Source organism: Hyperolius riggenbachi, chromosome 8 (assembly GCF_040937935.1).
Source record: "Hyperolius riggenbachi isolate aHypRig1 chromosome 8, aHypRig1.pri, whole genome shotgun sequence".
Lineage (NCBI taxonomy): Eukaryota > Metazoa > Chordata > Amphibia > Anura > Hyperoliidae > Hyperolius > Hyperolius riggenbachi.
Genome location: NC_090653.1, coordinates 274395601 through 274417070, shown reverse-complemented (window position 1 = coordinate 274417070; position 21470 = coordinate 274395601). Strand labels below are relative to the sequence as shown.

Below are 21470 nucleotides of genomic sequence, written 5' to 3'. Positions count from 1 at the left end.
TGCCTCACAGTCCACTAGATAATATCCACCAATAGTAGGTTCTTATGCAGGTTATTCCACTCCGTTCTTCAGATCCAATGCACCTCAAAATAAGAGGAAGAAAAAGAAAAGTTAATCGCATAGACTGTAGAGCTATGGAGACCTTCCACCTGGTATGCCCCGTGTGGTATGTTATGGTAGCACCGCTTTTCTGTGATCCACCACCACTAGGAGCCGCTCTCACCTTCTGACCTGGCTGCCCAGACCCACAGACAGCTCATTCAAACAACGTGTAAGATCTCCAACTTCTCCCAGCTTCAGGTTATCCTCACGCACATTTATATAAAATAATAAAAAATAAACAGATCATTGCGTAGGCCAGGGGTCTCAAACTCGCGGGCCATTTGCGGCCCTCGATACAATATTTTGTGGCCCTCGCCGGCAAAAGCTTCCTTATAGTTCGCTTCAGTGCTCCCAAGTAATCCGCCGCATCCCCGACGCTAAACTAGGGCTGCAGAGCCCCCAAATCGCCCGGGGGACAATCCGCCGGCATTTCCTGGAAGGGGCAGAGCTTTCAGCTTCAGCTCTGCCCCTCCTGACGTCAATCGCCGCCTCTCCCCGCCCCTCTCTGTGAAGGAAGAGTGAGAGGGGCGGGCAGAGGCGGCGATGCGCCGCGGTTGGGAAATTCCTTATGCGGCCCAGCCTCATCCTGACTTTGCCTCCTGCGGCCCCCAGGTAAATTGAGTTTGAAACCCCTGGCGTAGGCGGTTTATCTTGCCTAGAGCAGAGGTCAGGAACCTGTTTGGCTGAGAGAGCCATAAACGCCACACATTTTAAAATGTATTTCTGTGAGCGCCATTCAATATGTTTCAAGCTGACACAGTGCGCATGCGCAGCAGAGGGCTCATGTCCCTGTTGCCATAGTAATGTGTATACAGTTGATCTGCCAGGCAGCAGAATTGTCAGACATGTCTTCAGCTTTTCTTGGGTTTCAGCAACATCAGCAATTTCCCCCGAGAGCCAGAGAGGAGAAATACCGACTAACAGCTTGTACAATTAGCTAGCTGACACGGGGGTTGATTCACTTTGTAAAAAGAGATCCCCGCACTTTGGCCCAATAGGCTGCTTGTCAAGTGACAGACAGCCTATTGGACCAAAGTGCAAGGATCTAGTCCTACAAAGTCACTGGACCTGACAGGATCCAGGATGGGACAGTTGAAGCAGCTGTTAGTTTTGGGGCAGCACGAGTAAGTTAGTAGTGCATGCTACAGCAGTAGCGTGCCTACTCTGAAAATTTTACTTGCTCTGCCACACTAAGCCGAGCTGCTTGAGCAGTGTACTTAGTGAATCACCCCCTATTGATTTGTCTGTGAGCCAGATGCAGCCATTAAGAGCCACATCTGGCTCCCGTGCCATAGGTTCCCTACCCCTGGCCTAGAGGCACAAAAATGCACAAAAACAGAAGGCAAAATTTCCTGCAGACTTCTGGGCCAGCCCTGAGTCAGTGGCATAAACTGAGATCAGAATTCTGGAAAACACGGTTGCAGTAGCCAATAGGGTAGGCCTTAAGTCTGTATGGATGGGTACACAGCTAAATGATCTACCAATATGAAAGGTTCAGTTCCAGACATAATGCTTATAAATTGGGCAAATGCAGTGATCTGCAAACTTTGCTCTCCAGCTGTTAGACACTGTAACATCAAAATTCCCCTGGGGGGGTACTCTCCTCGGGAGGGGGAAGCCTCAGGCTTCCCACGCCGTCCCATGGGGGTCTTGCTGCAGCCCTCCGAAGAGCGGCCCGACAAATCAGTCAGCCTGTTCAATATTTACCTTTCCAGGCTCCAGCGGGGGCGCTGTTGCGTCTTTCGGCTCCGAAGTAGACGGAAATACCCGAGCTGTCGCAGGCGCCGGAGACTTGCGCCTGCTCAGTAGAGCAGACCCGACGGCAATCTGGTATTTCCGCCTACTACGGAGCCGAGAGCCGCTAGAGCGCCTGCGCAGGAGTCGCGAAGGTAAATATTTACATCGCTGCTGTTTGGAGGGCTGCAGCGAGACCACCGAGGGACGGAGGAAGGCGCGGGAAGCCTCATTGGGACCCTGAGGCTTCCCCCTCCCGAGGAGAGTACCCTCCAGGGGAACTTTTTGATGTTACAGGTTTTCTTAAAGTCCCACAATGCATTAGCCTTTATGAATCATGACTGTGGCTGTCAGACTCCTGCAATGCATTGTGGGACTTGTAGTTCCTTAACAGCTGGAGAGCCAAGTTTGAAGATCACTGGGCTAATGCAAAAAACATTAGCCCAGTTGGACTAGCTGCTATTGGCTAATGTACCATGTATGGCCTAGGCTTCTTAGACACTGAAGTAACTGATGGCTGATGTTGGTCATGTATTCCCTGTAGGAAGCGGAAATGCTACAAGCAGCGGTTAGATATGACTTCGACTTGGCCTCGTACACGATACCTGTGCAGGTTGCAGCGGGGGATGCAACCGCGAAGCGAATAGCAGATCTAGAGGCGCAGCTGGCTAAAAAGGACGCGCTTTTCCTTGAGCAGAAGAAATTTCTGGAGGATGTCAAAATCAGGAATCGGTAACTCAAACAGCATATTTCTGACTCTCATTCACTTGTTGGGCACTTTCTCTTCCTCTCACTGCTGCTTACTTTTTGCTCCCGCTATTTCCACCCCTCCCACTCTGCTTGCCATTTTCCCATGCGTGTTCTGGTGTGCGCATGCGCTCTCTCTCTGTCTCGCTCCTATGTTTAGGGATGATCAATGAAAGGCAAATACGAGTTCATGCAGGGTTATGTATAAATTCTGCATACTTATATATGCGGCTTGAAAGTGGACCAATCAGTTTAACATCCTTGGCGTTCTGATTCTTTCCAGATTTTAGGGTCTAAAAGCGGTGCAATATATATATATTTTTTTTTTCACCCTTTCAGACCCTAAAACAAGGAAAAAATCATGCTGTTAGCGAGATCTGCACAGCCCCAGCAATCACTCACCTTCCTGGGCTCCAGCGCTGCAGTTATGCCTCCATCCTCTGGGTGGCACTGCAACTCTAAAGTGAGATGAAGGGGAAGAATGCCAGCCGACGTCTGGATCCCCGGGAGGTATGTAGAAACGCCTGCCGCGCACAATTCTCTGCACATATCCTCCGGCGGCTACCCCGAACACAGGTCAGGATTACCGCCCCTAGCTGTAGTTTTCCGCCCCGACCCTAGCTCCGGATTACCGCCACGGAGGTTAAACCTTGGCGGGACTTGATTGGTCCATTTTTATGCTGCATATATTTGCATAGAACATTTACATAATCCGGCATGAACTCCGAATTATTTGCATGTTGCCTCCCCCCCTCTGTAAAAGGATATGGGGGGTTGAGGGTTGAGGTGGCCATTAACATTACACGTCCCTAGACAGATTGTCTGATTTAATCGTAATAATGGGTAGTAACAGTCATTCGGGCCCACTAAAAGAAGAAAAACTGCTAACCAATTCAATCTGATCCATTTTCTGCATCCATTCCATCAATTTGATCTGATTGGTTAGCAGTTTTACTTCTGAACTTTATCTGTAAGACTTCCATTTCCGATAGATCATTGCGATCAAATCAGGTGTTTGATCGTTTGGGGAATTGTATCATTAATGGGCAATGGGAATGATCAGATTACAGTACATTCTTGCTCCTTTCAGTCTGTGGCAGGCGGTGATGGCGTGTGCCGTGATTGTCACGCCTATCCCAGAAGAATGTAACTTTCTCCCTTAAAGAGGAACTGTAGTGAAAATATCATTATGAATACATTTTTTTTTTTTAACAATATTCATTTATAGGTTATTTAGTCAGTGTTTTCCCATCGTAAAATCTTTCCTCTCCCTGATTTACATTCTGCAATTTATCACTGGTGGTGATATTCCGTTCAGATCACCTGGCAGAACTAAAGATGTTTGTTACGGAGAGTTCTATGCACAGAGGGAGATGCTGCTTGCTTGGCAGTTGGAAAAAGCCATTATTTCCCACAATGCAATGAGGTTCACAAACCGAAAACTGCCAGGACCATGGTCCTGACATCACACTGTGGGAGGGGTTTCACCACAATATCAGCCATACAGATATCCTTGATGATCTATTAGAGAAAAGGGAATAGATTTCTCATGGGAAAGGGGGTATCAGCTACTGATTGGGATGAGGTTCAATCTGGGTTAAAGTTCCTCTTTCAGAAGTGTTTTTGTTCCTCCACTCGCTCTCCCTTTTCCCGCTTACTTTCTCCCTACCTCTCCTAGGGATTGCTCTCCCCCTTCTCATGCAATTGTGCTCTTCTTCTCTTACTGCTTTCTTTCCTTAGCTTGCACTTTCTTTTTTTATGATTTTTCCCTCAGATTTCTTATTTTGAGCGCTTTTCCCTCCCTTCCCCTTTTTTGTTGACTTTAACTGAAGCATGAAATGATGTTAAAACACTAAAACAAAGCCTGGACTGCAGAAGTAAGAAAAATCTCAGATAATCTGACCCTTTCTTGCATATTCCGTTTCAGAGGGCAGCTGCAGGCCATAGAGAGCAAGTACGAAGCACAGAAGAGGATATGCCAGTCTTTCGAGAGGGAAATCCTCTCCCTGTACTGCCAGCTGGAGAGGGAAGGGTTAATGAAGGGTCGAACGGAAGAGAAGACAGAAACCGCGGAGGTTGCAGAGGAGAGGTGAGACTCTTTCCTTGCTCCTAAAGAGATTGAAATGGGTAGGGTCAAAAAACCTCAAAAATAAAAAGGACCCTGCTAAGAGCCACAGGGATAAAGTATTTTAAAAATTTAAGGGGAAAAAATATATATAAAAGGAGGGTACTCTCACCATGATTGTCGAAAAGACATCCACTGTATAGGCAAAAGGGAAAAGTGACCCTGTCATCTCTCAGGTGGACCATGGTCTCTCTGTGGTACTACAGTTGCACTCTGGAGAAAAATGTTAGACCACCCTTAGCAACCTCACTGGGTTTTAAAGTGAGCCTAAAGTTAAAAAAAAAAAAAAAAAAAAAAAAAAAATTAAAAAAATGCCCATTTACTTACCTGCAGTGGTGGGCTCGTAAAATTTGTGATTTAAATGAGGCTTAATTGCCTCAGCTGTGCCGCTGGGAGAGGTGGTTTCTTTCCCATAAGTCTGCTGTCTTCTATGCGTTTCAAACGTCTTGCAGACATCCTATTGGACACCTTGCAAGACTTACTACCATGCAATTCCTCCTTCAAGCCGGAAGGAGGAAGTTAACGGTAGGGAGTCTTGCAACGCGTCCAATAGGACACGTGCAAGATGTTTGAAACGCATAGACAGCGGACTTATGGTTAAGAAACCACCTCTCCCAGTGGCACAGCTGAGGCAATTAAGCCTCAATGAAATCACGAATTCGAGTCCTTACGGACTTGTGAGCCCATCCATGCCTGCTTACCTGGTCCCTTGCCGTCGTCCTGCAGTGCACTCAGCCATTTCCCTGTTGTCCCCTTCCTTAATCCGGCTGACTGACGAGACGGCCGGCCACTGAGCGTCCTCCATCGCTATCCTGCTGCCAGCGTTGGAGGGGGACAACAGAGGAATGGCAGAGTGTGGGATTATTGCGAGGGACCAGGAAGACTTCAGGAGGCTTTAGATTTCCTTTAACAGTGTACAATAGAAGTTCTTGGGACATAAAGGAATAGATCTCTAAAAACACTTTGTTTAAAATGGGAAAAGTAAGAAAAGCTACTTCCCAACAGGGCATGTGAACCAAATACATTATGAACTACAATGGGGGGTGTATTAACTAAACTGGGATAAGTACTGTATGTAGCATAACATGCATAAAGTCTTACTGCACGGTGAGTACTAGAGCAGAATGTGACATATGACATGCAATGCATTACACTCTGCTCATTGTGTGTAAGACGTTACTCACCATATTCTGCTTAACACAGTTTGAAAAATATACCCCAATGCGCTATGTGGTGGTTGTTCCTCTTACTCGGGTCATACCGTGGCTAGGAAATAATTCCATAGCATTATGCGCCTCTCAATTCCCAATAAGGCCTGTTTTTTTAGGATATTTTTGAGTACCTCCCATTTTGTCATATTGTCTTGTGTTGTATTACTGGGGTTCTTCGACTAGAATTTACTTAACCCTCCTTGGCGGTATTCCCGAGTGTAGTTGCTTATTATTGCAAATGGCAGTAATCCCAAACTACCCTCATGGATACTGCAGGGAGGGTCGTGTGTAGAGCACCCAGCAGAGCTCTGAGATCACTCACCTCCCCCAAATCCGGCTGACGCAGCCAGTCTTCTCTGTGTTTTCCGAAGGTCCTATCGCTATGCTGACAGTCATCTGTCACATGACGACAGAGGGCGATCTTGGCATAGATTGCCCCAGGAGGACTTGAAGCTGGATCCCAGGGACGTTAGTAATATATGCCCTGATAGGGAGGGAGCTCTATATGGAAACCTAAACTAAATGGATGGGAGGGGGGGGGGGGAGAGAAGAGGGCACTTTTATAACCACCTATACTGAGCAGGTGCACTCTCTGACTGCCTGCAATGATGGGACTGCTCTGGCTACCTATAATAAGGGGGGAGCACTGTCTGGCTTTCCTATACTAACTGTCTTTCAACCTATAACCTTGGGGGGAGGGGGGTGGGCTCTGCTTTCCTATACTTTGGAAACTTCTCTGGGGAGGGGGGAAACTTTACGGGGGATGCTCTCTGCTACCTACACTGGGGTGGGGGCTCGCTGCATGCTTATACTTAGCAGTGTGATTCTTTCCAGACAGAACATTGCGCTGCTTTTTTTTTTTTATGCTGAAGTCTGGAAAGAATCAGAACGCTGAAGAGGTTAAAGGAATTATGTGAAAATGTCTGCCCCATCCTTAATGGAGAGTTGAGTGAATATTCAACTCTTTCCTTTATGCCTTTGTCATGCCTCTTTCACACGGAGACTTAAGGCATAGAATTCACTTCCTGTCAGCTGTTCCCGTGCATAGGCCGGGTGCTTCTGAGGCCACCCTCTGATTAGTTTTTACCCCAAGGGTAGGGTTTGGGAGAGTGTTACAGGTTACCCAGCAAAAGTGCAACTATGGGCAAAATTTAAATCCTCCTGCAGAAACTATGCAGCCGCCAAAACCACGTATACTGGAGCCAGTTATCTGACTTCACACACCTGTTTCCTCTGTATGTGTCATGTGATTCCCCCACCAGGGGTCTGCAACCTTTAAGACATAAAGAGCCACTTGGACCAGTTTTCCGAAAAGAGAAAAAAACTGGGAGCCGCAAAACCATTATAAAACAAATCTAACACTGCATATATTGTTTCTTACCTTAATGCTATATACAGGATCAGATATGACCCCAATATGCACAAATCGTTAGCAGATATGACCCCAATATGCACAAATCGTTAGCAGATATGACCCCAATATGCACAAATTGTTAGCAGATATGACCTCAATATGCACAAATTGTTAGCAGATATTACCCCAATATGCACAAATTGTTAGCAGATATGACCCCAATATGCACAATCCTTCAGCAGATATGAAAAGAAAAACCCATTTACTCACCTAGTCAGAAGACCTCCTGTCACGATCTCCTCCTGTCCCGACCTCCGCTCCCGACCTCCTTGTGGCGCGCAACTCCCACGATCCTCTTCCTTCCCGACGTCACGTCCTGCCTGCATTACACTGCAGGGCTACCGGTAAATGGCCGCCCTAAGCCCTGCATTGCATCGGTCCGGCGGCCTCTCTAATAGGCTGCCGGCCAGCGGCAGCACACGTAACACGCGCGCCGCAGCCACTGACACACACTACCGGAGCCGCGGCAAAGGTGAAAAAGAGCCGCGGGTTGCCTACACCTGCCCCAGACTGTAAAGTGAGAGGCGCTGCTGGGAGATGGGGGCAGGATGCATTCTCGCAAATGGAGAAATTAATCCAATCATCTAAGGCACACCCAGTACACAAAGCTTTTTGGCTCTGAGGCTCAAGTAGAGAGTAAGAGAATTCACTTATATAAGTGCATGCTGCCCCCTTCTCAGTCCTTTCTTGTATGTGTCTGTTAGCCAGAATATTAAGACAGGACTTAAATAACTAAAAGGAGAGCGATTATAATGCAGCACACTTGTATTTAACTACTTCTCATCCCTATGATGTGAAAATAAAGGTAGCCATACACTGGTCGATTTGCCATTAGATCAACCAACTGACAGATCCCTATCTGATCGAATCTGATCAGAGAGGGATCGTATGGCTGCCTTTACTGCAAACAGATTGTGAATCGGTTTCAGGCTGAAACCGATCACAATCTGTTGAGCTGCTCCTGCCATCCCCCCCCCCGTATGCATACCTCCCAACATTTTAAAATAAGAAACCGGGACACTGGTCACACCCCTGGCCACACCCCTAACCACACCCCCTAACCACACCCCCAACACGCCTACCATCGTTTTTTTGATGATTTTTTTAAATTAAATATTTATACCCTTATATTTTTTTTAATAAGTATACCTTCATACACCCTGCCCGTGGGTGGGGAGGAGGGTAAGGGTGCCTGTGGGTGGGGAGGAGAGTGCCACTTTTAGGTTGGGGGGGCTTGCCTGGGCAGATAATGGAGGCGGAAAAACTGATCGAGGCTCCAGCCGCGGTAATGAGGCATGCGGGAGCTTCACTGCTTCCTCCCTCCCTCTCTCTGAATACCCCCCTATGTATGTCTGTGTGCCCCCCTCCCCTTCCTGTAGGCAGAGTGAGCGCAGCGGAGCGGGCAGTCGGGTCCTCTTACCGCTGATGCACGCGTACACTGTCTCTGGCATCCGACCTCCATGTGCTTCCTGTTTACTATGACGTCACAGGAAGCACATGGAGGTCCGATGCCAGAGAGACAGTACGCGCGGCGTGCATCAGCGGTAAGAGGACCCGACTGCCCGCTCCGCTGCGCTCACTCTGCCTACAGGAAGGGGAGGGGGGCACACAGACATACATAGGGGGGTATTCAGAGAGAGAGAGGGAGGAAGTAGTGCAGCTCCCGCATGCCTCATTACCGCGGCTGGAGCCTCGATCAGTTTTTCCGCTTCCATTATCTGCCCAGCCGGCCGGGATTCAAGAGGGGGGGCCCGGGACAGCGGGAGGGCCCCCCCAAATCGGGAGAATCCCGACCAATCCGGGACGGTTGGGGGCTATGCGTATACATTACCTGAAGCTGGCTCCGGGTCCTCTTCTCCGCGCTGCACCGCATCCCAGCGTACACTGTCACTCCGTGACCAGGAAGTTCAAATAGAGCGCCCTCTATATGAACTTCCTGGTCACTGGAGTGACACAGGAAGTTCATGTACGCTGGGATGGAAGCAGGAACAGAGCGGTGCAGCGCGGAGAAGATGCCCACTAGCCAGCGTCAGGTAATGTATACTTGATCGGCCGCCGCTAACGACGCGCTCCCTACCCGCGGGCGATAGACGGTAATTTCACGCACGGCGCGATCGACAGACCGATCCGATTTCGGGAGGAAATCGGATCGGCGGGTGCGTTTAGCGCGAACGATTGGCAGCAGATTCAATCCCAGTGATCGAATCTGCTGTCGAAACGGGCGCAAATCGGGCCAGTGTATGGCCAGCTTAAGTCTCTGCACTCTCCTCCCTACAAAATCTTAGATAACACTGTTTATCTTTGACCTGATGACATCCCTCTCCTTCTCCCAGGGAATTCAGTAGCAGAGTTAATTAGTAATGTAACATACACATTCCAGGAGCAGACAGTAGCAGATTGTATATATTAATTGTTACATCGAATGCATTCTCAAAACAAATGGACTGTTTAAATAAACAGAAGGGATAGACAAATGAAATGTGTGGGTTTATCCACTTCAGCCTACAGTGTCGTTTCACCTTATGCATCCGAGCAACGTTCACCTCCCATTCATTTGCCAATAACTTTATCACTACTTAAAACAATTAATTGATCTATATCTTGTTTTTTCCACCACCAATTAGGCTTTCTTTGGGTGGTACATTTTGCTAAGAATAATTTTTTTTCTAAATGCATTTTAACGGGAATATTAAGAAAAAAATTGAAAAAATTCATTATTTCTCAGTTTTCAGCCATTATAGCTTTAAAATACTACATGCTACCATAATTAAAACCCATGTATTTTATTTGCTCATTTGTCCCGGTTATTACACTATTTAAATTATGTCCCTATCACAATGTATGGCGCCAATATTTTATTTGGAAATAAAGGTGCATTTTTTTCAGAGAGCTCTCGCAGGAACAGAAGGGGTGACGTGGGATATAGAAAAATCGCAGCTTTCCAGAGAAAGTTGTCGGTTTTTCTTAGGGGGACATAGATCAATTAATGGGATCTGCATTCCCATTCATTGAGCGCGCTCGGCCCCGCAGCAGCTGTGCTGTCTATCTGGACCGATATATCCGTCCAGATAGACCGAAGTGGTTAATGTACAATAGAACTCTTTACATTAAGGTACAATGTATGAAAGTGGATAAATTGTATATTTTTTCACTTTTCGCCTTATTTTCTTGTTAAAATGCATAGAAAATAAGGCATTACTACAAACCTCTGCAAAAAGCCTAATTTGTCCTGAAAAAAAATACATAGATCATTTAGTTGTGATAATTATTGATAAAGTTATTGCCAAAGTAATCAGAGCTGAGCTGTGAAAATGATCAGGGTACGGAAGTGGTTAAAGTGTGTTTATAAGGTTTTAAAAGACCACTAAATTAAGAGTAATGTGGAGGCTGTCCGTTTTATCTCCTTCTAAACAACTGCTGATCTTTTATGCATCATTAGTGTCTGAGGGTGCATACACACATCCAATTAGGATTGGCCAATTTTACCATTTCCATGCAGTATGAAAGCTTGCCTATGCCATCTGCTCATAGTATTCAATATCTATTGATGCTCATACTACATGGAGGTGGTAAAATTGGACAGTCAATGGCCAATCAAAATTGGATGTGTGTAAAACAAGCATGTGCCAAATGCAGACAAACTCAACGTGAACCTCAAGCGAAAATAAATTTAGGAGATAATGAATTGTATGTGTAGTATGGATAATAACTAGAATAGCAACATTGCATCAGGCTGTTTCAGTTTAGACTCAAAGCAGCTTTTAACATTGCTCCCATTCACTTTCATTAAAATCGTGGAAAAATCGACACTATTTTCGCGTACGGGATTGTGAAATTGCAGCGATTTTTACCACGATTGAATGGGAGCAATTTTTTAAAAAAAGCGTATCAATCGCAAAGCGCTTCAAGTTTGAATGGGCCCTTAGGCTGTAAAACAAGCAAATCTAATGACACTTTGCATTTTTCTGCAGGAAAACCTTATCTCAAGCTGCCTCTGACTGTTTTTTGGCTGTTTAAAGGACAACTGTAGTAAGAAGACTATGGAGGCTGCCATATTTATTTCCTTATACCGGTTGCCTGGCTGTCCTGCTCATCTATTTGGAAAAAAGCATGCAGATAATCTTGTCAGATCTGACAATGGCAGAAACCCCTTATCTGCTGCATGCTTGTTCAGGGTCTATTGCTAAAAGGTTTTGAGACAGAGGATCAGCAGGGCTGCCAGGCAACTGGTATTGTTTAAAAGGAAATAAATATGGCAGCCTCCGTATCACTCTCGTTAGTTGTCCTTTTAAAGGGATCCTTAAGCCTGTCATAAGAAAACAGTTTTTTACTCACCTGGGCCTTCTACCAGCCCCCTGCAGCCGTCCCATGTCCTCGCAGTCACTCGCGGATTCGCCTCTCCCATGCCACCAGTGTAATTTTCGGCCGACAGGGTCACTGCGCCCACGCATGCCCGGCCATGCGTTTCCTACTACGCGGTCCCGTCCGCAATAGCGCAGGACGCTATTGCAGACAGGAACGCGAAGACTACGTATGGCCGAGCCTGTTGCCAAAACCGAAACTAGCTGGTGGCGTGGGACAGGAGTATCCTCGAGTGACGGCGCGGGGCGGCTGGTAGAAGCCCCAGGTGAGTAAAACTGATTTATTTTTTTAATTTGTTTATGACAGGCTTAAGTGTCACTTTTTAAGCTCTCCAGAAAACAGGACCTACTTCCACAAGCTGTTGTCTAGCTTAGAGAAGCATAGTAACTCGCGTATTTTACTCTTCCTGTACTGGGAAAGCGACTTCATAATTTCTTAGTAACGGTAGTATCGTGTATAGGTTTCTCTCATCATATCACTTCAGGTTTGCTTTAAGTCAAACATCTGATTTGCATGCTTGTTCAGGGTCTATGACTAAAAGTATTAGAGGCTAGAATATCAGCAAGATGCCAGGCAACTGGTATTTAAAAGGAGATTGGTATGGCAGCCTGCATATTCCATTCACTTCAGTTGTCCTTAAAGTATAAGTACACCAAGTACTTTAAAACGTGTCCCTCTTTAACATTACCTCTTATGTTGTAGATGTGACCTGGACTGCGCAGGAGTTGCCAGCTCTGAAGAAACCAAAAGAGATGAGGTGAATGGCAGCGATGCTCCAGCTGCCCTGCAGGCCATTATGTTGGGCAGTGGAGGCTGCAGTTACAACAGCAGCAGCAGCAGTAGTAGCAGCGGAAGCGGCAGTAACCAGTCCACCCCAGAGAAAGAAGGCTCCAACCCACCGCACAGCCATATAGAGATCCTGCAGTTACCTTCCAGGGGCCACCTTACTGTTGGCTCCTACCCCAGCGCGAGGAGCTTGCTTGGCATCCGGGCCCGGGAGCTGTTCCGGAACAAGAGCGAGAGCCATTGCGACGAGGATAGCATCAGCAGCCTGTCGGAGATCCTGAAGACCGAGCTGTGTCAAGGCCCCACATCTGAGGTCAAGGATGCCCCCCCTCCCTCCGCGGGCAGCTCCGGCCCTTCGAACGTACGGGTTCATCAAATCATGGATTACGACTAGACACATCATGACCACGGTTAGGAGGCAAGCAATCAGTGTTACTTTCCTTCTGGCTCCTGGCTTTAATCAAACACGGTCTGAACCCGTAATAAACGTCTCACTACTTCTGCTGTGCAACAGTAGCGGACCACCTGAACTGGAGGGGATGATTCCCTTTTCACTCCACCCCACGTTTTTGCCCCTCCCTTTTCCCATCATCTCAACTGCAAGCGCACCCCACTCCCAAAGAATAATGTTCAGCGCCGTTCTCGACTTTATAAAGCCAGGACCTGCTAACCAAAACACAGGTACCACGTTTGTGAAGACGAGATCCAAGCTCTGTCCGACTAGACTAGAACAATTGCCCTCCTGGCTCTCACGGTCTGTAACCATCTGCTGTTCTTACTCACTGGTTTGGGTAAGGCCAGTAGTCCTCGCGTTCCTAGTTGTTTTTTTTTTCCACCTCACTTTATTATCAGGGCAAGTCGGAATATTGAAGTACTGGAATGAACGTTTTATTTGTCAATACAGTACCAGGTTCACCCCTGTCCCACGAGTTAGGACATATCGACAGCGTCTTGCTTCAGCCCTCCCAGTGGCACTGGAAAATGGCAGCTCAGTCCAGCATAACGCTTGTTAGAAGTGGCCTTAAATCTTAGTTGGATGCCAAAACGTCGCAAGGGACCAACCGTTTTCTTTTTACTGGGCTCCTCCATGACTAGACTTTGTTCTTCCTGCCAGTTTCCACCCACGCACCTGCTCAGCTTACAGGGTCTGTCAGTGTAAACCGATGTTTCATTAATGGGGAAAATCTGGCGATCAAAATCCTCCACTGATATTTACAGCCCACTTTCGAGCAACGTTTTTCTAGTTCACCCTGTTATCAGTGTGTGAGCTCTTACTTTAAAATGTTGAAATACCATTTTAAAGTACCTTTTTTAAGAGCTATTGGACAGACTTCTGGAGCTGTAGACATCTGAGAGTCCAGTCTGTGCCCCGCCGCTTGCTGTTTCAACAGTAGGACGCATAGTTGAGCAGTAGCAGTAACCATGGTAACACAGCCTGATAGTCATTGGTTCCATCACATGGCCAAGGTTGTAAAACCGCTCCAGGCATCTCCTTGTAACAGGGTTTAAAGAATAACTGCTTATAAATGTAAATGTTATCGGTTGGCTGCCCCCTCCACCAAGGTGCATCAAACGTCTAAATTAGGCCTCTTACCTAGTATATCGGAATATATAGATCTGGCCACTGCAGCCCTTTGCTCCTCCAGTCTACACCGGCACTTGTAAACTATAGTGATGTCCTCTCCTGTCTTAGCAAAGGAGCTGGGAGGTGAGCAGGAGGCAAGGCATCTGGGCCAACATCACAGCTGTAGGCTGCCATTTCTCCTTCATCTGGCTCCCATCTCTTGTCCAGCTTCATTATGTAGACAGGAGATTACATCACTGCTTAAAGGACCACTGCAGCAAAAAAGTGAGCTTTTGAAAACCGAGAATCCCCCATGAGGAGATTGACTAGTCCAAAACATGTTGGTTCTGTCAAATTTATAACTGCTTCCTTTTTTTGCCAAAGTGCTCCTTTTAAAACTACCAGTGTGTTTTGTTGAGGGAGAAGGGGGTTAACCGATAACAGTACTTGTGTAAGTTCAGTTGTGCTTTAATATTATCTGAAGATTCCTCCAGTGAAGGGTCCTCACCTGTTCTCCTATCTGTATTCTTTACTGCGGAGGCTCAGAGTTCTGCTGCACTCCCCAGTCATAGCAATGAAATATCTAATGGGGAGAATGAGACTCTCAGGTATAGGAATCCGTTACGGAGGCGCTCACGGGGAGAGGACACTTATCCTGCAGGCATGTGGTCCATAGGTGAAGCTTTTTCATTAAATGTACATTTTTGCACTTTCACAGGATCCTTCCCAACAAAAACACTACACCCCGCACAGCTCCTACAGGGAACGCTGGCTTTGCTGTGGTAAACCCAAATGAAAGACCAGTGTCTCTGCAACACCCTCGCAGCAGTCAGTACTACAGATCCTTCTATATAGTGGAGGTAAAATGTGGAGTCAGTCCTGTTTGGGGGGTCTAGGGGTTCATTCAGAGGGGCATCTTTACACAGCATTATGTGCTTCTTTTAAAGTAAACCTGAATCTTAAAGTTTTATACTTACGTCAGTATGGATAAGCCTCTGGCTGATCGAGGGGCTTTCCCGATGCTCCAGGACCCTCCACTGCCAACCACGACCCTCTTCCTGTTTATGGCCATGTTCCCCTCAGAGTGTGACTGCGCTAGTGCATGGACAGCCACGCCTGCGCAGTAACAGGGCGGTGCTTGTGCTGAGAAGCCATGCACAAGCGTGATACTGTGTGGGCCATATTGTGCGCCTGCGCAGTGCGCCCACGCTCGTACACATGAGGGATGCATGGCCGCGAGCAACCTTTGACTTTAATGTTGAAGATTGCAAAAGGGTTCCCAGCACAGGAATGGAGGGGCACTGGTAGACTGGAGGAGCCTCGACCAACCTGAGGCTTCCCCTTACTGAGAGAAGGATCCAACTTTTTTTTTGCGTTTCCTTTAACCCCCTGAAAGCATTGGCCATGGTATCTGCTTGGGCCCATACACATGCAGGCAGTTCAGAGTGGTTATTATCAATGCATACATGCATCATTTGGTGATGGTGAAATCACCAACCTCTCTGTGTACAGTGCCTCGATTACCTACTTAAAGTAGGGGTAGAGAGCTGCTGCCTGTGCCCATTGTAGCGGTAGTTAAAACGCTCAAATTTAAAGCCCTCTGAAAGGTCAGACTGAAGTCCATGCCGATTTGAAGAAAAGCATTAAAACGGATACTTTGACTAGTAATACCCTTCATTAGCCTGCCCTGCATTGCCCGTCATATAAGCGATATTCAGGGTCACTGCACACCACAATGAGGCAATCCATATGGAACCCCATCAGCTAATCTTTCTTGCAAAGCTAGATCCGTTTGCTTCATGTCGCTGTACTTTGTACAACTTCTTTGCAATTCGCAGTACCTTACTGAATAAGCAATATTATCTTTTTTTCTTAAGATTAAGCTATCCCGAAGAGCCCCACCCCATATTTTTTAAGCAACTTTATAAATGTATAATTTGGAAGCTCCAGTTGGACATCTGTAGTTATTGACACTGGGGCTTATTATCGAGACTAGTGCAGAGTAGATTTGGCACAGTTTACGCTGGTTTTCTCTGCACTGGAATTGAAGGATCTGCCCATGTCAGACTGGGCATCTTGTATGAATTTGAATAGATCATGAATTGTGTGCTCTGCAGCGACCAATCAAGTTTTACCTATCAGGTTAAGTTACTGATTATGAGGGCTCTTCTTTGAGAGAGACTTTTTTTTTTTTTTTTTCTTTTAGATACGTTGCAGGAAGAGGGTTATTTTTACAAAAGGCTTAAGAGCTTCCGTTGTGCGTTGATCTAGCTACAGTCCAGGAAGTTACTTCCTCATCAAAATTTTGGTTCACTTGTTCTCAGGAACTGCTCTGACCATTCAGCTACATTACTTCTGTAGGTGACCAATTGGCCAACAAAGTCCTTCTGCCTGTCAACCGGCCACACATGTCTGATCAAGCTGTACCTACTTCACAGCCTCCTCTATTTAAAGTGTTGAGTCTTTCAACCCAGGCCTTCAATGCCATGAACTCTTGCACATCAACCACTATTAACTCCCTTCACATTGGCATGTCTGCACAGCTCCTCTGATAGAGCCTTGACCAAAAACTCATAGCACAGAATATATTTTGAGTGACTTCACCTTATTTCTCCACTGTGTCACAGCTGGGGCTCAAAGTGACTCTGAAGTTAAAACTTTTGGGCAATATAAACAGAGCAATACAATTATTCCAGAGCTACATCCTGTTGAGGAAAACCTCCCCTCTCTAACCTTCCTGGAATTCTTATTGGTCCCGCATTGTGGCGTATGGCTTTACTGACCAATGAAGAAGGTCTTGGTACTTCACTTTAATCTCCCATTCTACTCCCATCATCTTCAATCTCTGGAAATGCTGAAAAGTTTACTTCAGGGTTATTTTAAAGTAGTTTATTACACATATCAGCAGGAAGTACGCGATTGGTGGCTTCTTGGCTCAGGAAGTGGGAATAGTCAGATTATGGCCGCTCCCGAAACCGATGCTGAGGCGTACACGGGCGAGCCTCAGGCAGTGGTACCGACAGTGTAGCAGGTGTTGCATATCTGAAGTGGTCTACAAGGCTAGCCAGGATATTTGGACCGTCATCAGAGTCCCTGGCGGCACAGAGGAGCAGCTCCTTAGAATAGGGTCAGGGAGTCTGGACTTACCTGGAAAAATAACTGGTTCTCTCTTCAAAGAACTGATCCAAAGGGCATTTGAATAAATCTAAATCTTCACTTAAATTTGTTATAACAGTGCAACCTCAGGGGTCATCATTGAGCCTGTATCTTATTTTCTCCTGAGAGTGGCTTATTTGAAAATGCTGGGCAAATCCAGTTGCTGCCCATGATGTTAGTCCTCCACAACAGTCTGAACAAAATCCTATTCATCAGTCTTTAGGCCGGCATCCTGTTTATAGAAGCCCCAATATACAGTAAAGCGCTAGACATGGTGATGAAAAGGACACTATTTGCGGCAGGACTTGAGTATGTGAACAGTAGCTACAAATTGTAATTGAGAATAATGGTTATACAGAGATAATAGGGCCAGTTTAGACTGCGCAGTGTTTACCGCACGAATGAACCATGTAATGCATTGAAACGAATGGCAACATTCATCTCAATACGTTTACCATCAGTTACCGGTGTTTTTGCCACAGTCTATTAGGTTTTCCGAGACATCTGCATCTAGCTTCGGCTGTGTTTGCGGCTCTGTGTCCTCTTACGGGCTCAAAACACAAAGCAACTACGAAATGCTGGGGACTTATGCCAAATCTTTTGTGCTTGGTAGCAGAAAAGAATTTAGCATTGACTAAACGACCCACCGGCTCTTATGCTGGATACACACCATGCGTTCCCGCGTTCGATGCGGCCGTCGATATGCATCGATTCGATTATTTCCGACATGTCCGATTCAAGCTTCGATGGATCGTTAGGTCGATTTGCCATACTTTACATGGCATTCGACCTAAAAATCATCGAAATTCGTTCGGAAATGTTCGGAAATAATCGAATCGACGCATATCGACGGCCGTGTGCGACGTGGAAACTCATGGTGTGTATCCAGCATTAGACAAAGACTTGGTCTAGGAAGGAGCAGAAGACGATTACTACAGTAGGCATTCTCTGCAGAGTTTCTATTGTGGTTTCACTTAGATTATTCTGCTACTTTATACAGTATATGTTAGACTTTTGTCTTTTGATTTTAATTCTGCTGTAAGACCCTCCCATGTTTTGTAGTACATTCCCCGCACAAGGAGAACATTAGTTTACTTAAAGGACAACTGAAGTGAAAGGGATATGGAGGCTGCCATATTTCTCTTTTTAAACAATACCAGTTGCCTGGCAACCCTGCTGATCTGTTTGGCTTCAGTAGTGTGTGAATCACACCAGAAAAAAACATGGAGCTAATCTTGTCAGATCTGACATTGTCACAAACATCTGATCTACTGCATGCTTATTCAGGGGCTATGGCCAAAAGTATTAGAGGCAGAGGATCAGCAGGATAGCCAAGCAACTGGTATTGCTTAAATGGAAATATATAGGGCAGCCTCCATATCCCATTTGCTTCAATTGTCCTTTTAACCCCAGAAAACGATGAGGTCATGTGACCACTGTGATTAGCCAGTTCATGGTTTTTAGAAACACCCCATTTGTGCCATTTGGTGCTGTGAATTCAAGTCAGCTGGAAACGTCTGAGATGGTATAAAACCTAAAATTACCATCCCAATAACCAACGTATGCAGTGTGGATATTGGCCAGTCAGACACAGCAGCTGTTCTTTTTCATTGGTCCATTTTCAAGCTGTAAATGTAATGGTACTGCTGGTAAGAGTGGCGCTGTCCATAATCGCCTGTGGCTTGCGTCTAACTCATTTGGCCAATGCGTCACAAAGCTGAACTGTCTGGGGTCTTCTGTGTGGGGTCCTGTGATCACACAGGAGGTTGTTGAACTTCATTCCATTTGGCAGAATAATCCCAATAGAAAGGAAAGGAGGCCAAGAGTGAGACAGCTTCTCCTCCATTTCCCCTGTCTGCAGATGCAATGGGCTGCATAACCACTTTCCTACTGCTTACTCCCCACTCACTGCTTGTGTAGAATGATGACCTACTGATCCGTGCTTTGTCAAGATCATCCTTCTACTATTTCTTACTAAGCACAGTGGCCCTTGTATGGCTACAATGGAATTTCCTGTAAGAATCGCCAGAGGTTAGCTTGCTCCGTGATATTGGGTCAGTATTGCCCTATACATGTATCCATTTTAGTGCTTTCTTAAAGGGGAACTGAAGAGAGCGTTATATGGAGGCTGTCACGTTTATTTCCTTTTAATCAATCCCAGTTGCCTGGCAGCCCTGCTGGTCTATTTCTCTGCAGTAGTATCTGAATAACACCAGAAACAAGCATGCAGCCAATCTTGTCAGATCTGACTTTAAAGTCTGAACCACTGAAACACCTGAACTGCTGAATGCTTGTTCAGGGGCTATGATTAATAGTATTAGAGGCAGAGGATCAGCAGGGCTGCCAGGAAACTTGTATTGCTTAAAAGGAAATAAACATGACAGCCTCCATATACCTCTCTCTTCAGTTCCCCTTTAAGCTCCACACGCGTGTTAGTCCACAGTTGTTGTAAAATGAGGGATCCCCCGCTGGTTAGTAATGAACAGCATTGGCTTACATTTGAATTCAGTGACTGCATGCAGGCTTGGGCTTTCGGGTAGCGTACTACTCTAATTCGGAATTCAAATGAAGGGTAATGACTTCACGTGTGCCCACGGGATGCGGGGGGTTAACTTATCCAGAAGTCTTCGCTATTACGCCGTATAAGCCGCGTTGAAAGCCGCATTCCACCATTCACTTCTGCGATTTTCCCTTCCGCCTTGAAAGAGGAAGCGTGGTAGTGAGTCATGGAACGTGGCTTTCATTACGCCTATGACGCATAATGAAACGCAGACATCTTGAAGACTTCTGGGTAAATTAACCCCACTATCCCGCAGTCAAACATGAAGTCATTAGACTTCATTTGAATTCCGAAATCGAGTAGTATGCTACTCAAAAAAGCCCATCCCTGACTGCGTTTTGACTGCGCGCAGATCGGATCATTACTGCGAAATTAAAAAATGAGCACCCCACCCGAAAGTTCAAAATTTGCAACACGTCAGTAGTTTGAATGGATCGATTGTTTGTCATTGTTTAAAAATTAACGGCAATTATCACCTGAACTGATCTGCCAGGATGGATTGGTCTACATGGACGATAATCACTGTCTTTTTAAACTATTCTCGGCTGACACGACGTTTATCGTTCATTTCAGAAGACCGCAGTATAGAGCCTCTACAGAGCTGTACATCTGTAAGGGCCTATTTCCACTGAGTGCCGCATCCATTTACGAATTGGACGCGGCACCCGTACTGCTGCAAAGCCGCACTTCAGTCGCTGGCTATAGGGAGCGTTATCCCGTCCAACTCACGAACGTTATCCCGTCCAACTCGCATGCTGGGAAACGTGTATTCTGACTTAGTGGAAACAGGCCCTTACCCCATTTTTGTTGTGCAGTAAAACATTTTTATAAGAAGCAAAATTAGCATTAAAATTCCGTCACCGTGGAATAATCAGCAGCAGCGCATGGTCTATCTCGAGTGATCAGCTCTGGTATCTATACTTGCCTCTACCAGGAGATAACCTGGCCTGTTCAAGATTTCTGAGATGAGTACAACTTGCACTGTTATATAATCATTTGAGTGGAGATTGAATAGCCTATTGGACTGGTTCTCGCAAAGATAAATGCTGCATATAAATAGAATGTATTTTTTGTTTTTTTTGCCCTGGACTTCCAATAATGGCATAGCAATTACTAAACCTTGCACATGCTCCTCCTACTGCTCACAGAGGAGAGAAACACTGAAGTTGGGGAATTTTTTTCTTTTCTATGTTGCTAAGGCTTGATTTTGTACATTAAGCAGGAACAAGTCGATGTCCTCCCCTCTGTTGGCTGCGACGTGAGCAGCTGACGGATCTGTAAGTAGTCTCTGTTCTCGTCCCCACTCGTCACATTCTTGCCGCTGTCCAGCAGGCCTCAGTTCATATTGAATCCACATGTACTGTCAGCAGGCAGACTGGCTGCACACACAGTACATTAAGGCCGAAGCAGCCCGCAACAGGATGCCCAGAAATGTTTTAAGACTATTTGCTTGTGTTTAACTGTGAACAAATAAAATGGATTGTTTTGCACTATTCCGGCTTGTGACTCATGCTGTTTGTTTGTGTTTTTCATGCTTGTTGGAGATAGTCAGCAAGATGCTAAAATGTTCTGGGATTGCATGCAAATTTATGCAGTTTGAAATTCAGCCAATTAGAGGCACCTCCTGTAATTTGTAAGCTGAATACAGTTTGCATGGGACCTGACTTGTTTATATCTCACTGACAATATGAAATGCTTGTGGTACCCTC

General features: G+C 46.1%; 1 protein-coding gene across 2 annotated transcripts in view; it reads left to right on the top strand.

Moving 5' to 3' along the window:
- Positions 1-21254, top strand: part of TSC1 (TSC complex subunit 1) — a 95593-nt gene extending 74339 nt beyond the window's left edge. For both annotated transcript variants that reach the window (XM_068248936.1, XM_068248937.1), the window contains exons 20-22: positions 2381-2568; positions 4511-4672; positions 12398-21254. In XM_068248936.1, coding sequence (XP_068105037.1) covers positions 2381-2568; positions 4511-4672; positions 12398-12875 — 828 coding nt within the window. In that variant the 3' untranslated portion in view covers positions 12876-21254. The remainder of the gene's footprint in view (positions 1-2380; positions 2569-4510; positions 4673-12397) is intronic.
- The last annotated feature ends 216 nt before the right edge of the window (positions 21255-21470 follow it).